Source organism: Canis lupus, chromosome 15 (genome assembly GCF_048164855.1).
Source record: "Canis lupus baileyi chromosome 15, mCanLup2.hap1, whole genome shotgun sequence".
In the NCBI taxonomy this organism is placed as follows: Eukaryota; Metazoa; Chordata; class Mammalia; order Carnivora; family Canidae; genus Canis; species Canis lupus.
The window spans coordinates 27,941,517-27,961,531 of NC_132852.1; the positions used below are offsets into that span (position 1 = coordinate 27,941,517).

Consider the following 20,015-nt stretch of genomic DNA (forward strand, 5'->3'; position numbering starts at 1 on the left):
GCTTAAACCTAGGGCCACCAACCAGAGCATTATGGCAGTCACTCATGCAAAGCGTCTGTGTGTCTGTGTCTTTGTACTGATGGGATTGTACTTAAACATAGTGTTCAGTAACCTATTCACTTTTTCACTGAGTGTTTCGTTAACTCCCATATTCATACAGATCTCCTATATTATCCCTTTTGGTGGCTATATTATGATGCTGTTTTGTAGTGTTGTTGTTGTTTTAGATTTTATTTATTCCTAGAGACACAGAGAGGCAGAGACACAGGCAGAGGGAGAAGCAGGCTTACTGTGGGGAACTCTATATGGAACTCAATCCTGGGACCCCAGGATCATGCCCTGAGCCAAAGGCAGATGCTCAGCCACTGAGCCACCCAGGCATCCCATGTTTTGTAACTATTTAACCAGTCTGTAGATTTGAACAGTAAGGTTCTCCTCTGTGATTCTTCTTTTAAAAACCTTGTATAACCATCTTTATAATGCTTAACAAGCTGCCAGTTCTAGATTTTTGAGGGATCTTGCTGACATAGGATGACTTGGGCATGCCCTTTCTACTCTAAGATGTTCTCATATCTGGCTTTGGGGAGTTAAACCACCCCCACAAACCCCTGGTGCCACTGAGGGTGAGAAGTCCTGCCAGAGCTATCCAGCCTTCCTACTCTGTCATGCAGATCTCCCTGGTGTTGCAAGGCAGAGGACTGGAAAAAGCCTTATCCCAACAGGCAGTCTTTTAGAGTTTGAGAGTAATTTGTTCATCACAGACCCAAGATCTTCGTAAGATAGAATTACTTATCATTCCCCAAAATCGAGAAGCTCAGCCTAAACTCCTCTGGTTTTCTTTTGGTATTTCAGTGCTTCTCACAGGTTAGGATGCCCTGTTCTCACCAGTGAACCCTTTGCTGTCATTCACATCCCAAGAATGAGTACAGTCTTCAGTAGGAATGAGAGGGTGGGTTGTATACATTAGTGCTGGCCAAGTTTGCACTGTTTATCTTACTGGAAAGTCAACAGTGTGACTGTTAACCTCCTACACAGTTAACATCTAGGCTTTTTGTTATGGTTGTTCTTAAACTTTGTGGTTAAACCTGATTTTTATGAGGCAAAGAGATGGGGAGAAAATGGGAAAATCTGGCCAGTCAGGGGCTAAAATGGATCAACACGTGGAGTTGCTGTTGTAACTTGGAAGTCTGGTAATCTGTGGAATTGGGTGGTCAGGGAAGTGTAGATCAGCTGCAAAGGTACTTGGCTGCTTGTGTTTAGGAAGTTAAACGGGCCTTTTGAACAGATCAGATTCCCTTAGAGAAGCTGAAGGGCAGTGAGACTTCTTTTAAAGAAAGCCTTCTGTTCTTAAAAGAGTATTGTTTTAAAAATATAAAATCCCATGTAATTAACAAAGCTTTATCTTCCTGTGGTCTTCAATTCATTCCTAGTTTTAAAAAAAAAAAACTGAACAATAAGTATGAGGCACAGAAGAATGAGGAAGAAACAGGGTTAAACTGGAGAAGTGGCTGAGGGCATACATTCCAAAGCTCCACTCCCTGCTGCCGCCTCCACGCAGGTACGGCCCCAGACATTTGGTGAGACAAGGAATTTTCTTTTAGAAAGGATAGATTGCCTGTCACAAAGATCACATTATTTACACCCCCAGATTGTGTCCTCGGCTTTTGTACATAAGCATTGGTCACTGCTGCTGTTCGCTAACAGACACTGTTGTGATACCACGCACTCATTCTGCCTCTCAGATTCTCATTTACTTTTCTTTTCTTTTCTTTTTTTTTTTTTTTTTTAAGATTTTAGTTATTTATTCATGAGAAACACAGAGAAAGAGAGAGAGGCAGAGACAGGCAGAGGAAGAAGCAGGCTACATACGGGGAGCCCAATGTGGGACTCAATCCTGGGTCTCCAGGATCACACCCTGGGCCGAAGGTGGCACTAAACTGCTGAGCCACCCGGGCTGCCCTCGTTTACTTTTCATAATAAAACTATGCAGTAGTCTGTATTTTTACCTGAGGAAACCAAGGCGCAAAGAAATTAGATTGTGCAGGTTGTCCGAGGTTCTCCAGCTAGCTGCATTGTACTACTAAAAGATGTAAAGATGAGAAACACCAGTTTGACTTTTGGGTGAGATGTTTACTGAGTCACTTTTCACCACATTTCTGGAATTACCTCATGTGTAATGCACAAGAAGGCCAGTCATTATTCTCTTGTCTGTTTTCTTTTCAGTGACCATTTGCTGGCTCCCTGCAGAGTTTATGGCTCTTCTAGCCCTTTCCGGATGACAGATCACATCTTCCTTAACAGCCTGCCATTATGAAATTAATAAGGAGTTCCATTTCCACACAGTTTTTCTCAAGTACATTCTTCTCCCCACCCTACCCTGGGCTTGCCCAGATACATTCAATTAAATAGGAATTTCTTTTAAGTCTATAGAGAATGGGGTCCTTCTGTGGCTCTGTATCACTGCCCCAAATTTGGGCTGGAGAAATAAAAGATGTTGGTATTCATCCAGCATCAGCCTACAGTAGGTACTTAGTAAATATTCATTACAAACATTGTGACAGAGAAGTAAGATTTGGGAGAAAGTAGTCTTGACTAAGTCTTTGGATACTGTGGCCTTGCTTCATTCATGCTGGCCCTGAGCTGCCTAATTTAAGAACCTAACTCCTTCTCTTTTCATTATTCTAAGTGGTGACTGCCGAGTTTCTTCATCCATCTCGTGGCCTCATGGTTCAGTACCCTCAAAAAACATTTTGTTTGGTGCCGTCACAGAGTATGCAGGTAGAGTTGTCCTTCGGTGGTAATCTGAAGCCTGTGTTGTCTCTGAGAGCCTAGAGGGACGAAGGGAAGCAGCTCAGAGACAGCAACAGATGTTTCTACAAGTGGAGTTTGGCTGCGTACTCAGAGTTTAATCTGCCCCACCATATGGTAGAACTGAATGAATAAAGCAAGGGAGGAGTTTGGAGAAGATGGAAAGGGGAAAGTTTCTGAGTTTTCTGGGTGCTAGCAACCTTGTTACCTGCAGACGGAGGTTCCAGGTCTCCTGATGGCTCTGTTCCTATCGTTTTTTGTATCCCCAGTGGTTGGCAATGTGAGACTTCTGTACTTAGGTGTTGGCTGTTTAGCCTCCCTGAAAGACATGTTTAAAACACCTCAGCACAGGGCAACATTTAGCAGCCTCTGCCATAGCTGTCAGCATTGTGGTGCTGAGGCATTCGATATGCTTAGGAAGACTTTCTTTAGGATGGTGATGATGATCAGACATTCAGGACAGTTTTAAAATACTGTTTAAAATACCTGGGTAGGGCAGCCCTGGTGGCGCAGTGGTTTGGTACCACCTGCAGCCTGGGGTGTGATCCTGGAGACCTGGGATTGAGTCCCGCATCGGGCTACCTGCATGGAGCCTCCTTCTCCCTCTCCCTCTGCCTGTGTCTCTGCCTCTCTCTCTGTCTATGAATAAATAAATAAAATCTTTAAAAAAAAATAAAATAAATAAAATACCTGGGTAGCTCAGCAGTTGAGTGTCTGCCTTCGGCTCAGGTCGTGATCCCTAGGTCCTGGGATCGAGTACCGCATCAGGCTCCCCTTAGGGGACCTGCTTCTCCCTTGGCCTGTGTCTCTGCCTCTCTCTGTGTATCTCCTGAATAAATAAAATCTTTTAAATAAAAATGAAATACTGAAATACTGTTTCAAATAACGATCACTACAATGCCATGAGGGATAGATGTCCTCGTTATTTGTGTCTTCCTCCTATTCCCCAAGTACCATTTAGAGGCTAGGGCAGGGATAGTTGGGAAAAGCATGTTAATGCTTTGGGACACATGCAGTTGGGCCACTGATGGATCCCGGTTGTGGCTATGGTGCATTCTCTGAGTACATCATTCTCAGTGCATGGACAGACAGGAGGATGGAGTGCCCACACTCCCTCAAGAAGATGATAAATGATACATACAACTCCTCTATGTTAATGGATTTGTTCAATGTTACAGTTGAAATTTTAGTTTGAATTTCTAGGAGTCCAAATTACAGGACCACCTGAGAAGCTAGAAAGAAGAGTAAAACTTCTCAGCTATTCAACTCTAGAGATGACATTTTACTGTATTAGGTCTTTATCATCTACATAGGACTGACACTTTTTAATCTATAGGCTCTTTCTTATTGGTGACTGGAAAGGCCTCTTGGGTTACAGAATATTAGCATAAGCTGGTGCCTATTTGTTGTTGTTATTTCCATGAAGCTTGATAAATTTTCCTGAGTTGAAGAATGTATGCATAGAACTTTTTGACATAGCCGCTCCTATTTATCTCAGAATTCTTTTAGGAACAGACTATATATAGACCAGGGTTAAACTGGCATGAGAGAAAACCAAGAAGGTGGGAAGCAAGGGTGACAGGTTTGTCCATGTGGTCCATCCACCTCTCATCTTTGCAGGTTCTGCAGCCAGTATATTATTGTCTACCAATGGCTTGTGAATATTCTTGACATTACCTGTCCATGAAGCAAAGGTGTAAATAGTAGGGGGCAGCCAGTGAACATAGATTGGGAATTGGGGAGACAAAATGAGGACGGTTGCTGAGCTCCTAGAGCAGGAGCTCAGTGAAGACACACACTCCACAGGGCCCGTAAGGCTGCCATACTTCTGTATGTCTGGATTTTTGTTATTTGTACTGCAAGGCATGTTTTGAGGTTCTGACTCCTCAGTTCCCTAAGTTTCAATCTCTTTAAACCTGATAATTGTGACAAGTTATTAAAGTTTCTGCCTTTTTATCCAGACTGGAACCTGTACAGATTTAGACTGACAGTTTCATAAAAGTCAAGAAAAGGTGGTAGACTAGAAATCACTGGATCGATTAAATGTTTCTCAATTTTACATGCTTTTGATAGCATAAGAAGTTGCAGCCACTTGGTAATATCAGTTAAATTTAATAAACTTTCATTGAATATCTTCTATGTGCTAAATCCAGGTGCTAGGAGTAGGAGATTACAATTTAGGAAATAAGAATGGTACATAAAGGGCAGCCCTGGTGGCTCAGCGCTTTAACACCGCCTTCAGCCCAGGTTGTGATCCTGGAGACCCGGGATCGAGTCCCGCATCAGCCTCCCTGCATGGAGCCTGCTTCTCCCTCTGCCTGTGTGTCTGCCTCTCTCCCCCTCTCTCTCCCTCTCTCCCCCCCCACCCGTCTTTCATAAATAATCTTAAAAATCTTAAAAAAAAAAAAAAAAAATCTTAAAAAAAGTTGTCCGTTCTGGGTTTTCAAGAGATCAACAGGCCTTAATGAAGACTTCTCTAGGCAGCACCTGTTCTGACTCAGAGAATCACTTCAGCTTTGTTAACTATGAAAGAAATATACATTAAAATAATGGAAAGATGGTTTGCTTATGGAATTGTTAGGTTTTGTTTAGTTTTGTGTTTAAGGATGATTCCCAATGTTGTCGTGTATAAAAGTTGGTATAAATGTATCTATTTTTGTTGGGAATGTAATAGGGAAGCAGTTCAACACAATAAGTAAGATGTATCAGGGTCTTTAAAATGCTCATCACCTCAGTTGGTTGAGGTCCCACTCTTGATTTTGGCTCAGGTCGTGATCTCAAGGTCCTGAGTTCTTAGGCCCTCAGTAGGGAGTCTGCTGGAGATTCCCCTTTTCTCTGCCCCTCCCCCCACATGCTCTCCTGCATGCATGCACTCTCTCTAATCTTTTTTTAAAAACGTTTATCACCTTAGACATAGTTTTTCTTTTCTTTTTTTTTTAGACATAGTTTTTCTACTTTTATAATTTATCTCAAAGGAGGAAAAAAAGATGTACTGAAAGATTTATGCCTAACACAGCACTTATTAAAAATTATGAATGTCTGCTCTGTAACAGGTACTACACTAGGCACTAAGAATCTAATGGTGAGGAAAATAGACACGGGCTACCCACTCAAGCAGCTTCTAGTTTAATAAATGGTTTTGTTGATGATCCATTTTAATGGACTAGATAGAGATCTATTCAAGTAGCAGTTTCATTAAAAAGACACCTGTGCCTCTCCCTGTTCTTGAAAACACCTCCCCTCTCCCCTTTTTAGCTTTCCTCCTTAATGGAAAAAAAAAAAAAAGGTGAGTGGCAACTGGAAGTTTTAGGAAAAGGCTAAATGTTGTTTAGATAAGGAAGAAGTTTCTTCTTTTCTGTTGCCTCTAGGATTCTCAGTACAGCACAGCTTGTTGACATTTCTAGTCTATCCTCTCTGGGATCTGAACCTGCAATTTCTCATGCCTCCTCTTTCTTTTATTCCATGTTCATAGACCATTAGGTCTTTTAACTAGTTTTTGTAAAACATATATGAAAATCACCTGTGGGCACGTTTTTCTTATTAAACTTAAGTATTAAAAATCATCATGGTTCAGAAAAGCAGATCAGAATTGTCATGTTTTCAAAATAACCTCTTATGTTACTCACTATCCTAAAGTAATATTTGTTTTGTTTTGGTTTTGAAGTTAGTGACCTATCTTTTCTAACTGGGTTAAGAAGTTAAACCTTAGCGTTTTGAGGGAAGGCGTTTGGCTGGACAAAATCACCATCTTAACCTGGTGGGTAATGCATGAGCTCTGGAGCCATGGCTTGGCTTCCAGCTGCATGGCCTTGGGCCTGTCATTTAATCTCTCCAAGCCCCTAACATCCTCCATTCAGGACAGGGAGATAATACTAGCAGTACCTACCTCAGAAGGAGGTTGTGGAGAATAAATAGGTTAAAGTCTGTGAAGTGTTTTTGCACAAAGTATGTGCCCTACAAATATCCTTACTATTGATGTTTGGTATGTGAATAGCCCCATAGGCTAGCCATGTTACCACTCATATGTACAGTACTGAAATTCCTTTACAATTTAAATTCTCTACTACAGATGGAAAGGCCATTTGGGCCACAAAGAGGCAGAAGACACGCTTTAACTGACCATACAGTTATAGAACAGAAGAAGAGGGGGAAGTGGATATGTTAGGCAAAAGGGACGGTATGTATATTCATTCAGGAAATATTTGTTGAGTGCCTACTTCGTGTCAGACACTGAAAAGGCACACTTGTGAGTCCAGCCTTGTGAAGCTTAGCCAGGTCTTGAGCAGAGCGGAGCTGGGCACATGTTTTTGTATTGTTAATATAAAGCCAGCACTTTCTGGAAATGTAGCTCCTGTTAAACATCTCGATTTGATTGCAGTTGTTAAGAAATCCAAGGTCTCAGAGAGGCTGGCAAAATACCCTCCAAGTTCAATTGCCCGTGTCTAGGAAAGGAACTGACAAGAGAAGGGCTGGGGAACCCTCACCCCTGTAATTGTGGGTCTTGGGACAGAAAAGGAATGAATGTGTCGGGTGGTGAGAAGCATAATAGTAGTGACTTGAATTAAGTCCCCAGAGGAGCAGTTTTCTTCCAGCCTATGCTCTGGGTACCCTTTAGCTCTCAGATCAGGAATCAAATCCATTTAAAATCACGGATTGTATTGGCTGGTTTTTTGGCCTGGAACAGCTGGACAGTAACAAAAGAAGGGGGACCCTTAAGAGCAGTGACGGCTCAGGCTTGACGGAAAAAAAAACCATTAACTAGAGAGGAAGTGACTCTGGGCCAGCTGAATCAAGACCAAGTTGGTTTTGGAATTTCCTTGGCATACTTAATTTGTGGGTCTGGATTGGCCTTCCTGCAGATTTGAAGGGTTGCTCCAGGAGGAAAAAAGGGAGTGGAGAGAGGGTGGAAGTTAGCAGGAAGCCAGTTCAAAAGTCAGGCAGCTGTGAAATCAGTGTAGGTGACGAGAACCTGCAATTGGGTGGTAGAAGTAGAAGTGGAAAGGAAAAGATGGTGAGAAAGGCCTGGAGGAAACATAATCGGTGTGGAGAGGCAGGGAAGTGAGGGGCTGGATTCTGGACTGAGAGGACTGATTCACATCCTGGTTCTGTCACTTTCCGTGAGTCATGTACTAGTTCTTTACTAACCTCTGTGTGCCTCTGCTTCCTCGCTGTGTAGGAGGAGCAAATGTTCATATTTCCCAGGAGGAGCCACTAGCGCAGCGTGTGGCACACTTTCCGTGCTTGGTAAACCTGCTCTGTTACTACTGATTACAGTCATTGTTATCAGTATCTTTGTCATCTTTACTATTAATAGGCTTTAGCAGCTGTTTGGATATGGGAAATGAAGGAAACTCTGAACCTGAAAACATGGGATAAAGGCAAATGAGGGGAAGTGAGAAGAGGACTTGGTTGTGAGTGACAGTTTGCTTGTAGATGAGTTGGAGGAGTTGGGAATATTGACATTGGAGTAGAAACCAAAGCTGTAGTTTAATGAGTTATTGTAGACAGAATTCATAACTGAAACAGTGGAAGTGGCCAAGGGCTATCATAAGGAGTAGGTAGGAGATGGGGCAGCCCGGGTGGCTTGGCAGTTTAGCGCCGCCTTCAGCCCAGGGCCTGATCCTGGAGACCGGGATCGAGTCCCACGTCGGGCTCCCTGTGTGGAGCCTGCTTCTCCCTCTGCCTATGTCTCTACGTGGCCCTCCCCGCCCCCCCCCCCATGAATAAATAAAATATTTTTTTAAAAAAGTAGGAGTGGAGGAGAGCCGAGCACAGACTTGATTTCTCATGATGTCTGCAGCATTTGCTACAATTAGCAGAATGTGTAGAATGCAGAAATTGCCTTTGTGATTTGTGCTGGGTGGTGCTGAGGACGTCCTTTGAGCTTTTCACAAACCTTTTGATTCTTCGCTTACACTTCTTTTCTTGGGGAGCCAGTGAAGTGTGTGGCCTTCCCTGGGACCGGTCCTTTCCTAGGGCTACCGTAATAAATTACCACCAGTGAGTGGCTGAAAACAAATATGTTTTCTCGTAGTTTAGGAGGACAGAAGTCTGAAATCAAGGTGTCATCAGTGCTTGTTCTTTGTGGAGGCTCCAAGAGGGAAAATATCTCGTGCCTCTCTTAACTCTGATGGCTGCCAGCCATCCTCGGCATTCCTTGGTTTGTAGACACGTCATTCTAGTCTCTTTCTCCATCTTCACATCACCTTCTCCTCTGTGCCCTCTGTTCTCAGAAGGACACCAGTCATTGGATTTAGTGTCCTCACTAAATTCAGGATGATTTCATCTCAAGATCCTTAAATAATCAGAGTAGACTGGCAAAATTGCTGTTTTCAAAAAAGTTTCCAGAGGAATGTGAATTGGGGGAGGATACTGTCCCACTCATTGTGTGCTGTGCCACAGAAGCTGGCATGTGCTGCATTCTTAGCCCTGATATTAGAAGATAGTGTGTCCTGATTGGATAGTCCTCCGAAGAATTGGCCTCATAACACTGATTTTTGAGGGGTTTACTTAACAGACATGGATCAGCTACTTGTGAGGTATGTGAGTGGGAGTTGGTTGTTGAACAGCCTTTGATTTATTTTTCTTGTTTCAAAATTGATTTTCATTAAAAATGGAATTTTTCATTACGTTTGGGCTTTTTGTGTTTTCTGGTCAAGTTCTTTTTTCTGTCAGGCAAGCTCTTCTGAAGGACTTTTGTCCCTAGATTTATTCTAGTAAACTGAGTATGCTAAAAACTAGAGATGAAGACCATCTGCACTCTTAAGGCCTGTCCCCACCACAAGTAGTGGGTAGTGGGGGGACAGGATGGTGTATGGAAGGGACCCTGAACCATGAGACAACAGACAAGGGTTCTGGTCCCAGTTCAGACCAGTTAACTATGAGACCTTGGATAGGTTTTTTTTTCTTATTGTTAAAATGAGACCACCCATTCTTACCCTTTTCTCCACAGCTTCTAAGGAGTGTCCAGAATGATAATGGATATACATGGTCTTAGCTGTAGATAAAAAATGTATGCAAATATGTGTTATTAAGACTGAGTTGAGATGTAATCTTATTTAAGAAGTCACATTTCCATGCTCTCACATCTATCCTTTTTGTGTATATTTTTCTCCCACATAGAATTGAATTAACCTACAATTTGATCATTTCCTCCTCTGAAGGGCAAGATAGAAGTTACCTTCTTTCTCCCTTGGTTTTATCCAGTATGGAGCAAATGATACTTTCTGAAACTTGTTGATACTTTCTGATACACTATGCTAGGCATATGATGAGCTAAGAGTGAGAACTTACAGTCCTGGAGATAAGTGCTATGGCCAGGAGATAAAAGACCCAGTAGAGCATGGAGAAGGTTCTCCCTGCCCCCTCCCCTCTACCCAAGGATATGACATCTAAATGGAGTCCTTTGAAGAATGAGCAAGGGTTAAGCCAGTTGAAAGAAAAGAACCAGGCACAGTCAAGCAATTAAAAGGACTTAATCCTAGACCATGATGGGGAACCAGGTGAGAGGCAGGTCTGCAAAGGTTGAGATGAGGGGCAGGATCATGTGTAGTCTTCTTGGGCATGATACCTGGAGTTCAGACGCTGTCCTGAGAGCAAGGCAAAATCATAGAAGGGTTTTAAGCAGGAGAGTGACATTGCAAAATTGTGTACTTTAAAAGTTGTCCTGGCTGAAGCATGGCTGCCAGGAGGACTGTAAAGAGAGGCATTTTCGGTAATCCTGCAATGGTAATTAAGATCAAAGTGGATGATGGCCGAATTTGGTAGGACCTTGGTGAAAAACTACCAGGTCACCATGGCTTGGCGAAATCAGGAACCAAAGAGAAAACAAAGGCCATTGGAGGGACTTTGTTTAGTTTCAGACATATTGAGTATGAGATTGCTGTGGAATATTTCCAAATAAAAATATCCAAGAGGCAAGCAAAGTAAATACTGACTTTAAAGTTCTTAGACCTTGTGTTCTCAGCTGTACACAGGTTAAGTCCATTAAAGATTGTCCTTGTTCCTCTTGCTCTCGTTTCTGAGAGTCGTTTATCTGTTTCAGTGTGACGTTAGACTGGAACCTTCACCTTTCTGCATGTTTGTTTTCTCATCCAAAATGAAAAGGCAGACTGGCTGATCTTAGTGAGCTCTTGCAGTTTAAACCTTCATCAGACACTGCAGTTTTTTTCCTTTCCAAAGGGATTGAAAGGTGGAGTTGGGGAAGTTTCTAGTCTTGTTTGTCAGAATTTAGTTTGAGCTCTTCTGATTGCATATTCTTATGCTAAGAAAAAGGCTTATTCAGATGTATATTGGGAGCCCTCAAAAACATCCTCAGACATGCTAAAGGAGAGAGGATGTAGCCAGATCTAGGGCAGTGGGAAAGGCCTGACCCACCCTCTCAGGAGAGGGTCGGATTAGGCCTAGACAAAAAGCTCTGGCCTGCTGATCCCTCTGCTCACTGAGGCCTGGCTCACTCTGGGTGGTCAGGAGCCTCTCTTGTCAGGGGGAGTCTCACCCCCTCCTTGAACTCTACTCATTCTAATGGGCCCAGGGCAGCAAACTTTCTCTTTCTTCAGCTTTTCCATCTTAGGAAGTTTTTAGCAGGATAGGCCAACTGAGGAAGCCAGAAGCCCACCTGAGCCATGCTGCTCCCCTGCTGTGGCTTGCTCCTTCAGTTGGGAATCTGTGTGAAGGTCCTGAGTTAGGGAAAGCCTGTCCCTTCAGCTGCTATAATTTTCTTAAGACCATATTGGCAACCAGGAAGGAGTATGCAAATGCAAAAGCTCATTCACCTCACTATCCTCTTCTGTCAAAGGAAAGTATGTGACTCTTCAGAGTGTCCTCAGCTTCCTAGTGAAATGTAGGTGTCTCTGAGGGCTGCTTTACCACAGATGTGATCCTTACCTGGTCTGCCGGTCCCCATTGTGCCTGTAGTGCTCTGTTACTAGGGGTTCTGAGCCAAACAAAGGATGTCAGGTTGGGTCTGCTCGTCCCCTCCAATTTCTCTCACAAAACAAATCTAGAATTATTGCTTTCATTTGCATTTTCTTTCCTAGGGTGTTTCGTCCACTCATTGAACAAACTGCTATATAGCAGGTAACAACATACTGTAAGCTCTCTGAAGGCAAAATGCATAATTTGCACAAGCATCAAATAATACAGTAAGATAGACAAGAAGACAACTTAAAGCAGTGGTTCTCAAACTGAGGCATACATCAGATTCACCTAGAGGGCCGAATTCTGACTCAGTAGGTCTTCAGTGGAGCTAGGATGCTGATGCTGCTCAGGACACGCCGTACTGTAAGGGACTCTTCAGGGCTACAGTGCAGATGCGAAGGTAGGGCCAGGATCCAGGAGTGTGGAGGAAGGAGTAAATAGCTTGCCCTGGTTTACTCACGTTTCTTCCTTTCATGTCACCTGCTGTATTTTCTGGCTTAGATTTTTCTATACTTTTTGAGGCCCTAAACACTCCCTGGAGGACTGCCTCTGCAGTCCATGGTACTCTGGGCACTGAAGCCTGTGTCAGGAGAGCCTGTCTGCTTCTATCCCAGGTCCAGGGTTCTTTGTCTCTTCCCCCTGCTCTAGCAGCTCACACCCCTGCCCCCAGGTGGGGTTCCCGGAGCCGGAGCCGGAGGAATGCGCTCCTTCAGAGGACGTGGAAGAGGAGCTTACTTTAAAAACCGGTCTGTGGGTGAGCGCAGCTGTAAACACAGTTTTCAGACTATTCTCTGGAACCCTGGCAGACCTTTGGGACTGTTGTAGGGGTTGAGATCTTCCAGCTACCCCACCGTCGCCACCACAACCACCACCACTGCCATCAAAGCAACCAAATTTTGCTACACTTCTACTTAAAAAGGGATTCTGAGAAAAATTCATTTGAAGAGAAAGGGTTGCATTGCTTTTATTTTGAACTTTGAAAGTCACTCTTCTGGTTTGCGCCTCCTTTTTGCTTTTTGTTTCATTTTTGTTTTAGTGTGATAAATACTGAAAGGATTGGGAAATTTTAGATCTGGTTCCTATGGATAGTTTAAACTCCTTTAACAAAACAGTGGTATATCTTTAAACAATTTTTAGAATTTTCCACCAGGTACTATTTAATCCAAGAAACATTATTAAACACTAAATGCTAGTCTCAGAGGTGGCCCCAGGGGTGCAGACTTAAGACCTGGATCTTCCCTTCCTGGGCTCTCACTAGCCAACCCTTGGGAACTTGGTTGTGAGAAATCCTCCTCAACTGCCCTCCTCTAAACTAGTACTCTCCAGCTTAGAACATCTCCACTGGTACATTTTGAGTTCATCCTCCACTTCTCCTCCTGACGAGCCCACTATATGTTGCATGTCTCTTGACATTTGTGGTAACTCTAAATTCCTTCTCAAGGGGAGACAGGAGAGATGATGAGAGGTATGAAAGAACTGATCAAGTCTCATTTCACTCCAATCTCTCTTAGGCTTCCACTTCACTATCTGACTTCTGCTGTTAACTCAGCAGCTTTGGGTGTGGGAGATTTGGAAGCAGATGCCCCATCTTGCTGGGCTAGGTTTGTGCATGTTAGTGAATAGTTTCCAAGTGTCAGTCTAGACCCAATGGGAACTGATGCTTTAGGATAGAAATTTGGAAATATCTGGAAATTGTAAATCCTATCAGTTGAGGCTGAGATTGAAACCCTGATTCCACCTGTCTCTATTATTTATTTCTTTAGGATCAGATATCTTTAAAAAAACCTCTCATTTCATTTCTAAAACTTGCTAGAGAAAAATCTATCAGATAAGAGTACCCCCATCTTGGCCAGTTGTTGTGAGGTAACAGGATGAGGAAGTGCCACCATCAGGCTGCAGGCCCCCTCATAGTGCTGCATAGCACCCCCATTGATGGCAGTTAGAGTCCTCTGCTGTCACAGTAGGGCTGAGCGAGCTTGGACTGAGACATTCACATGCTAGGTCCTGAGACTCTCTTGACTTTTTTTTTTTTTTTTTAAGACTCAGAAGGTCTTAAAATAGCACGGTAGCTGAAATAATAGTACCAACAACAACAGTAATAGCTTGCCATTCCTGAGAACGGTTGTTTGTTTAAAATCCGAGGCCTGGGTTCTGGCAGCAGTTAGTTTCCACGAGCGGGGCTCCCACAAGATTTGCTCTAATAGAAATCATATGGTCTGGTCTTGTCATAACCGGAAACATAGGGGTCTGTGAAGTGTTCTCCTGACCCCTCCATAAGGAATTTTCTGACCGAAACTAGAAACACCTACACACCCTAGAACTGGAGGTAGATGGTATAGACCTGATCATTTGAAGAAACTTAGGATGTTACTGTGTGTACCTGTTCAAATAATAATTGTGAGTCTCCTCTTTGGGCTACACTCTCCAGCCTAATCTACAAGCAGGCTGCACTCCCCTCACCAGGTCTGAAGAGGACATTTGAACTGCCTTGTTGAGGGAGGGAGTCAGGGAGTCCATCCAGCCACAGTGTAGCCCTCTGAAGGGATAGTCCTCAATCAGCCCAGGACTCCCACCATCTTCTCAGAAGCTCTTGCCATGCTGACTGACTGTGGGAAAAACTCACCAGGGGTCCACAGGCACCCACAGGCTCAGCTTCTTTCCGGTTGCCCCGTAGAGCACTCCCCACATCACACTCAGGATAGGTTTTCTGTTTCTAGCCCCCTGCCCACAGCCACAGTTTGGGAGGGGGGGAGGCTGGGAGCATGAGGAAGACCCAGAATGAGCAGCCCTGGGGTGGCTTCTTACATGTGGGAAGGAGTGAAATGACTCTGTTGACCTTGGGTCACATGCACTCTGGACTTCTGGAAAGTCCTGAATGGCAGAGTCACTAATGGCTTTATGACAGTCGCCTTTTCCTGACTCCTTCAGCAGTCCCAGCTAGCATCCTTGGCCTACTTGATTTCAGATTTTGACAGGTGATAAAAGCACATATTGAGATTGCTGCTTCACAGAGTCCAGATTCATAACTATCGATTGATGATTTTTTTTTCTTTGCGGAGACGCTCCCTCATGTGTTTTCTGTTACTTTAATGGATTGCTTCCTGATACATTCTGAGCCTTGGGGACTTGCCCTTCAATCTGGCAAACTGCAGCTTGACCTGAATGGAATCAAATTTAGACCAGTGTAAGCAGCAACTACGGAATGTTCTAAATTGCATCTTTGTGGAGCTTAACTTTAATCAAGATACTCCAGGCTTTTTCACTTCTGTTCTCTGCATTTTTGACATCTTAAATGCCCTGTAGGCACAGTGTCTGGCCCTGTGCTTCCGTGGGCTAAATGGGAAGTGCTTGGTGACCATGATCTATTTGTCAGTAGTAATTACTCTGATAATCACAGAAGTCCTATAGTCGTTCTGGCCTGTCATGGCCCTGCCAATAAACCATTGTTCTCCCAATTCTCTCTGCAGTGGATTTTCATGGGATATCTCCTACCCGTCCTCTTTCTTCCTCTTTTTCTTAGAGGGCCACGTGTGCGGTTTTGTGCAGGAAATCCCCACTGTTCTTATGTTCCCCCGACTGTAGTTGGAAAGACATCAGAGTGTCCAGGGCAGATCCCAGGCCTGAGGTCCCAGCAGGCCAGACAGGCAGCAGATGCCTGTTGCTTTTTTTCACTTTGTATTTACCGTTCCCTTGCTTAGAGTTTCAGGACCCAAACCAACAGGTTATTAAAAGAATGAGAGTAATTTGACTTCTGACATTGTTTGGGGTGTGGGGTTATTTGTGGTGGTTTGTTTCTGATTTGAAAGTAGCTGTTTGTAACCACTAACTCTTCCCTTATTCTTTTCTTGCAGACGAGCTCACAGTGCCTGCACTTTACCCCAGTAGCCCTGAAGTGTGGGCCCCGTACCCTCTGTACCCAGCGGAGTTAGCGCCTGCTCTACCTCCTCCTGCTTTCACCTATCCCGCTTCACTGCATGCCCAGGTAATTTATACCCATCGGCCACGACTTCACTCACCCCATCACCAGTCCTTTCCAACTCGGTTCCCCAGAGCACACCGTACAACTAACACCTATCCAGCTAACAGACCCACCTTCAGGAGATTAATGATCCCCTCTAAATCAAGCTGACACTCCTCCGGGACTTGAGGACCGTCTGACAGCAATGATATCACCCACTGCCTGATGTTTGCCCCAGATGACACCTCTCTCCTCCTTAATGATCTCACCCTCATGTCACACACGAGAGATTGGGCACAGGTTCCCTCCCCAGCCCCCAGCCAGCCAGAGGGCGTCACTAGAACACGGTCGTGTGTGTGTGCCTGGTCGTGTGCAAGGGCTGCGGAGGAAGGTGTGCACTTGTGCGGGAGTTACATGTCTCTGTGTGTACCTGTGTACTGAGAGATTGCTGCTCTCGTGTTCTAGGAGATTCAGTGACTGAAAAAGTTGGGGGAAACTGGAAAAATTGGGGGAAAGTTGGAAGTTTCCAGGATAGCTTACACTTGTTACAGGAGAGATTAGGGGTTCCTTTCTGCCACCTCAAGGAAGCCCTGTAGAAAAAGGAGGGACAGTGTAGTGTGGAGAATGTAATTACAGGTTGAGCTGAGGGCCTCTGGACTTACTTTCCTTCTGAGTTAATAATAGCCTGAGTTTTATAAACTCCCTGGTTTCTTCACAAAGATTACGATCTACATAGCAGCCCCTCCTCTCCCTGTGAAAAGAAAAACGTTGCTCTTAATACAAACAGTAGTGATAACCATTAGGGTTCAGAGTGATGATCAATAGCAAATAAGAAAGCATGAAATTTCATTCGTCTTAATGCACGTGAAATTCCTCTAAAAGCAGGAAAGCCTCATTTCTGAAAAAAACAGTTGGCCTAGACAGGCAGGTTGGGGATTTTTGTCTTTTTTGCTTAGTGTTTATTTACAAGGCTGGATGAAATATAGTTTCCCAGAAAACTCTTCCTTCTGACTTAAAACTCTTTCATGTTGTACAGAACACACAGGGTTTTATAAAACACGGCCAGGCAGCCCCCTGGCTAACATCCTTATAGGCTGTGGGGTCAGGTGTGGTGCTGGCTGTGTATGCTTCCATTCTGTTCCAGCTGAGTTGTCATTGCTCTTTGCACACACGGACAGCCCAGCTTCCCTGCTGCTGCACAGGCAAACTACAAAGAGAGGGCCTTGGTGCCTAGGCCCCTGAAGTGATGACCCCTGGTGTTGGCAGAAAGAGGTAGAAAGTCGAATCAATGGTGAGGGAAAAGTAGATGATGGTGGTTGAGAGCACCTAGCACAGAACGTGACCTATGGTAGCAGCAGGATTCAGAGCCTGATGCCCAGTGACCATATCAGCTGTGCTTTCTGCTTTCCCTTCCCTCACTGCTGCTTCCACCTCAGTCCTTGTCAGGGCTCAGTGTCCTTGTAGGTGGCAAGGGGGAGGGAGAAGGGACAAAATATGAGCCCATGAATATCTTCTGCTGAGTCATTGAAATGTTTGCGGTGGCCTTGGGGGTAACTTCATAGATGGTGGGGAATGACTCAGAGAGGCCCTCCCTGTTGTTGGGCCCGCCCCCGCCATCCATGGATTGGTCTTCCTTTCCTCTTCCTAGACTGCCTAAATACAGATTAACAGACACTTGAGGCAAATGTTGCTAGTACCGTGGAACAGTGCCAAGTGTGCCGTGTATTTTGAGTGTTGGTGGCTTTGTTAATCAGTAAAGCTTTTCACTATTGCCCTGGAAAAGCAAGAATTAACAGTGGCCATAAAGGATCGGGAATGATGGCTTTTGGGCCTTAATAACATTACTCTTGTTTCATATGGTGGGTGAAATCCAAAGTATGTCTGGGGGTAGGTGGAAAAAGGAATTGAAGAGTCTTAAGGGATTAGAAAACCCATGCCCATTGTGAGAAAGGTTAGAGACAGTGCCAAGATTAGATGGACTCAACCAAGAACTTGGTGGGATGTATTGCCCATGGTGGCACCCTCCCCTGTGAGTTCTTCCTTGATCTTGAGACTTTCTCAACCTGGAATCCACTTGGCTCCGCCACATCGGTCCTAGAGTTGGTGGAACTTTCATCTGAAATCAGAGAGATCCTTGTGCTCAACCCCACAGCTTGTTTGGAGTCATTCCCAGCGCAAGCTTGGGTTCTGTATTCTAAAGGCTCATGAACAGATATGGTTATTTAAATTTCTTTGTCCAAGATGAGACTCCTAGAATGAACTGGTAGAGGCTTTCCCGATCAGCAGGTCTGGCCCATTTTACAGTTGAGGAGACAGACCAAAGAAGATGGAGAGTTCTCAAAAGTCGTGAGTGGCTCTACTGTGACTGGAGCCAGGTCACCTGATCCGAGGCCTTGCTGTTTCCACACCTCAGTGCTGGCTCACCAAAGACTTATTCTTTGTTGGAATTTTGGAAAGGCCTCGCTCTACTGACTCCTTGGATCTTTCTTCTTTAAGTAGATGAGAAGCCTGTGAGAAGAGACTTGGAGGCAAAGACAAGGGAATCAGAGCTTAACCTTCACCTAAAGGGCCTGAGAGAATAGAGCAGTGGGGAAGACTAAAATGGAGCATCCCTTTAGTGGATGATTCTGGTTTTGTTTGGAGAGCTTACTGTATGTTTTTGGAGAAGTGTTTATATTATTTTGCTTTTCTTAGCAATGTTGTGCTCTGTTTTGAGACTTGGATTTTTTTTTTCTTCTAGTGTTTCTCTCCTGAGGCAAAGCCCAACACACCTGTCTTTTGTCCACTTCTCCAGCAAATTAGATTTGTCTCTGGGAATGTGTTTGTAACATACCAACCTACTGCAGACCAGCAGAGGGAGCTCCCATGTTGAATTTGCTTGTTAGCTATTTTTCCCCCATTTTGCAAAAATTATTTCTTGGTAACATTTGAGAGATTTCAATAAAAATTTTAATCAGAGCAAAAATTATCTCAAGTAGACTGCAGCGTTTTGTTTTCATGGTGATGCGAGTTTGGAGCTGAGAGGTTATCTCTGAGATTATGGGATAATTGGGTCTGTGACGCTGAGCACATACCACATGGGAGGTGGCCTCAGAGTCTCCAGGGGAGACCCGGCCTGGAGCTGAGGCCTCACTACTGCTGCTGGTCTCTTCTTGGGCTCCCAAACCATCAAGAGCTGCACGTTGGAAGATTCTCTGTCTAGTGTCTGTGGGTCACCGCTCCCAGGAGATCTTGCTTCAGCAGAGATAGTGTGACTCGCCATCAGAAGCCCATTTGAAGCAAATTAGATGTGTTTTCCAGTCTATCCACCCTGATCCAGAGAGGACCCAGGGGGCAGAGACTGTCATTGAAGATCAGGAGTTTCGTCTTGTAGCTCAGCTCCAGCCTGGTGCCTCCATCTCTAAATTGAAGATGCTTATTTGACACCACATCCTATCTCTGAGACATTATCGCCTGAGGCAGTGGGATTGAAGACTGCACTACTGCTGTGTCATTCGTAAAGATGAAGGAAATATCTGATGCAGCAAACAGCTGATTTCCAAGAAGATCGTGAACATGTTTAGACCTGGTCATCCTGTTTACTCTCCAGGTCATTGGTATTTGAAATTTATTGCATATATTCTGTGAGTCCCTGTGAACAGGAGGGAAGGTTTCACCCGTGGCTTTTAGGAAAGTCGTCCTCTCGAGCAGAGAGCAGCAGTCCTGCCAGGTTGTACCCACACATCTCAGCCGTTTCCAGCCCCTTCAGTGCTACTTGTTGCCATTTAGTCTTGTTGCTGACGATGCAGAGAGAAAACCAATAAAGTGCACTGTTCTCATCACATTCTAGAAGCAGAATGCCATTTACCCTTGACCAGAGCCAGCTTGTTAGGCCCAAATCTTATAAAGGTAAGTAGTCCTGAGAGCAAGTCCTGGGCACCTATCTCTTTCTCAAAGGCCTCATTTGCCCTGAGTGACAGCAGACGATCTTCCAGGGATGCTGCCCAGCTTCCGGCCAGAGCCCATTACCTGTGAGAGGACAGAAGGTCTTAAAAGCCTGAGAGACTCCCCAGGGCAAGTCTTGCCCCTTGAGAAGTGCCTTGTGACACAGTGGAAAAACTGTGAAGGCTAAACCTACAATCAGCATAGAAATGGACCATGAGAACTGTGATCCCACATGAGGAAGCAAGAGAGGTCATGGGGCAGGGAAGGGCCAGGAACGGCATGTGGGGGCCCACAGCAGAGCCACACACCCACCCACCACATCCAGGCATTGACCCAGCAGCAAAAGGCAACTGCAAACTGAATCTTTAAACTTTGTTTTAAAAACTAATTTCACCAAGTGTCTCCT

At 44.5% G+C, this 20,015-nt stretch overlaps 1 protein-coding gene across 50 annotated transcripts in view; it reads left to right on the forward strand.

The window, feature by feature from the left end:
• Positions 1–20,015, forward strand: part of RBPMS (RNA binding protein, mRNA processing factor) — a 173,209-nt gene that overhangs the window by 132,951 nt on the left and 20,243 nt on the right. For 34 of the 50 annotated variants that reach the window (XM_072776299.1, XM_072776324.1, XM_072776297.1 and 31 more), the window contains one exon: positions 15,579–15,709. The exons of 6 other annotated variants lie outside the window; for them this stretch is intronic. In XM_072776299.1, coding sequence (XP_072632400.1) covers positions 15,579–15,709 — 131 coding nt within the window. Of the gene's footprint in view, positions 1–6,877; positions 6,986–15,578; positions 15,710–18,425; positions 19,574–20,015 lie in introns of those variants that run through there. 10 more of the 50 variants (XM_072776300.1, XM_072776292.1, XM_072776291.1 and 7 more) reach the window with 3 other exon arrangements.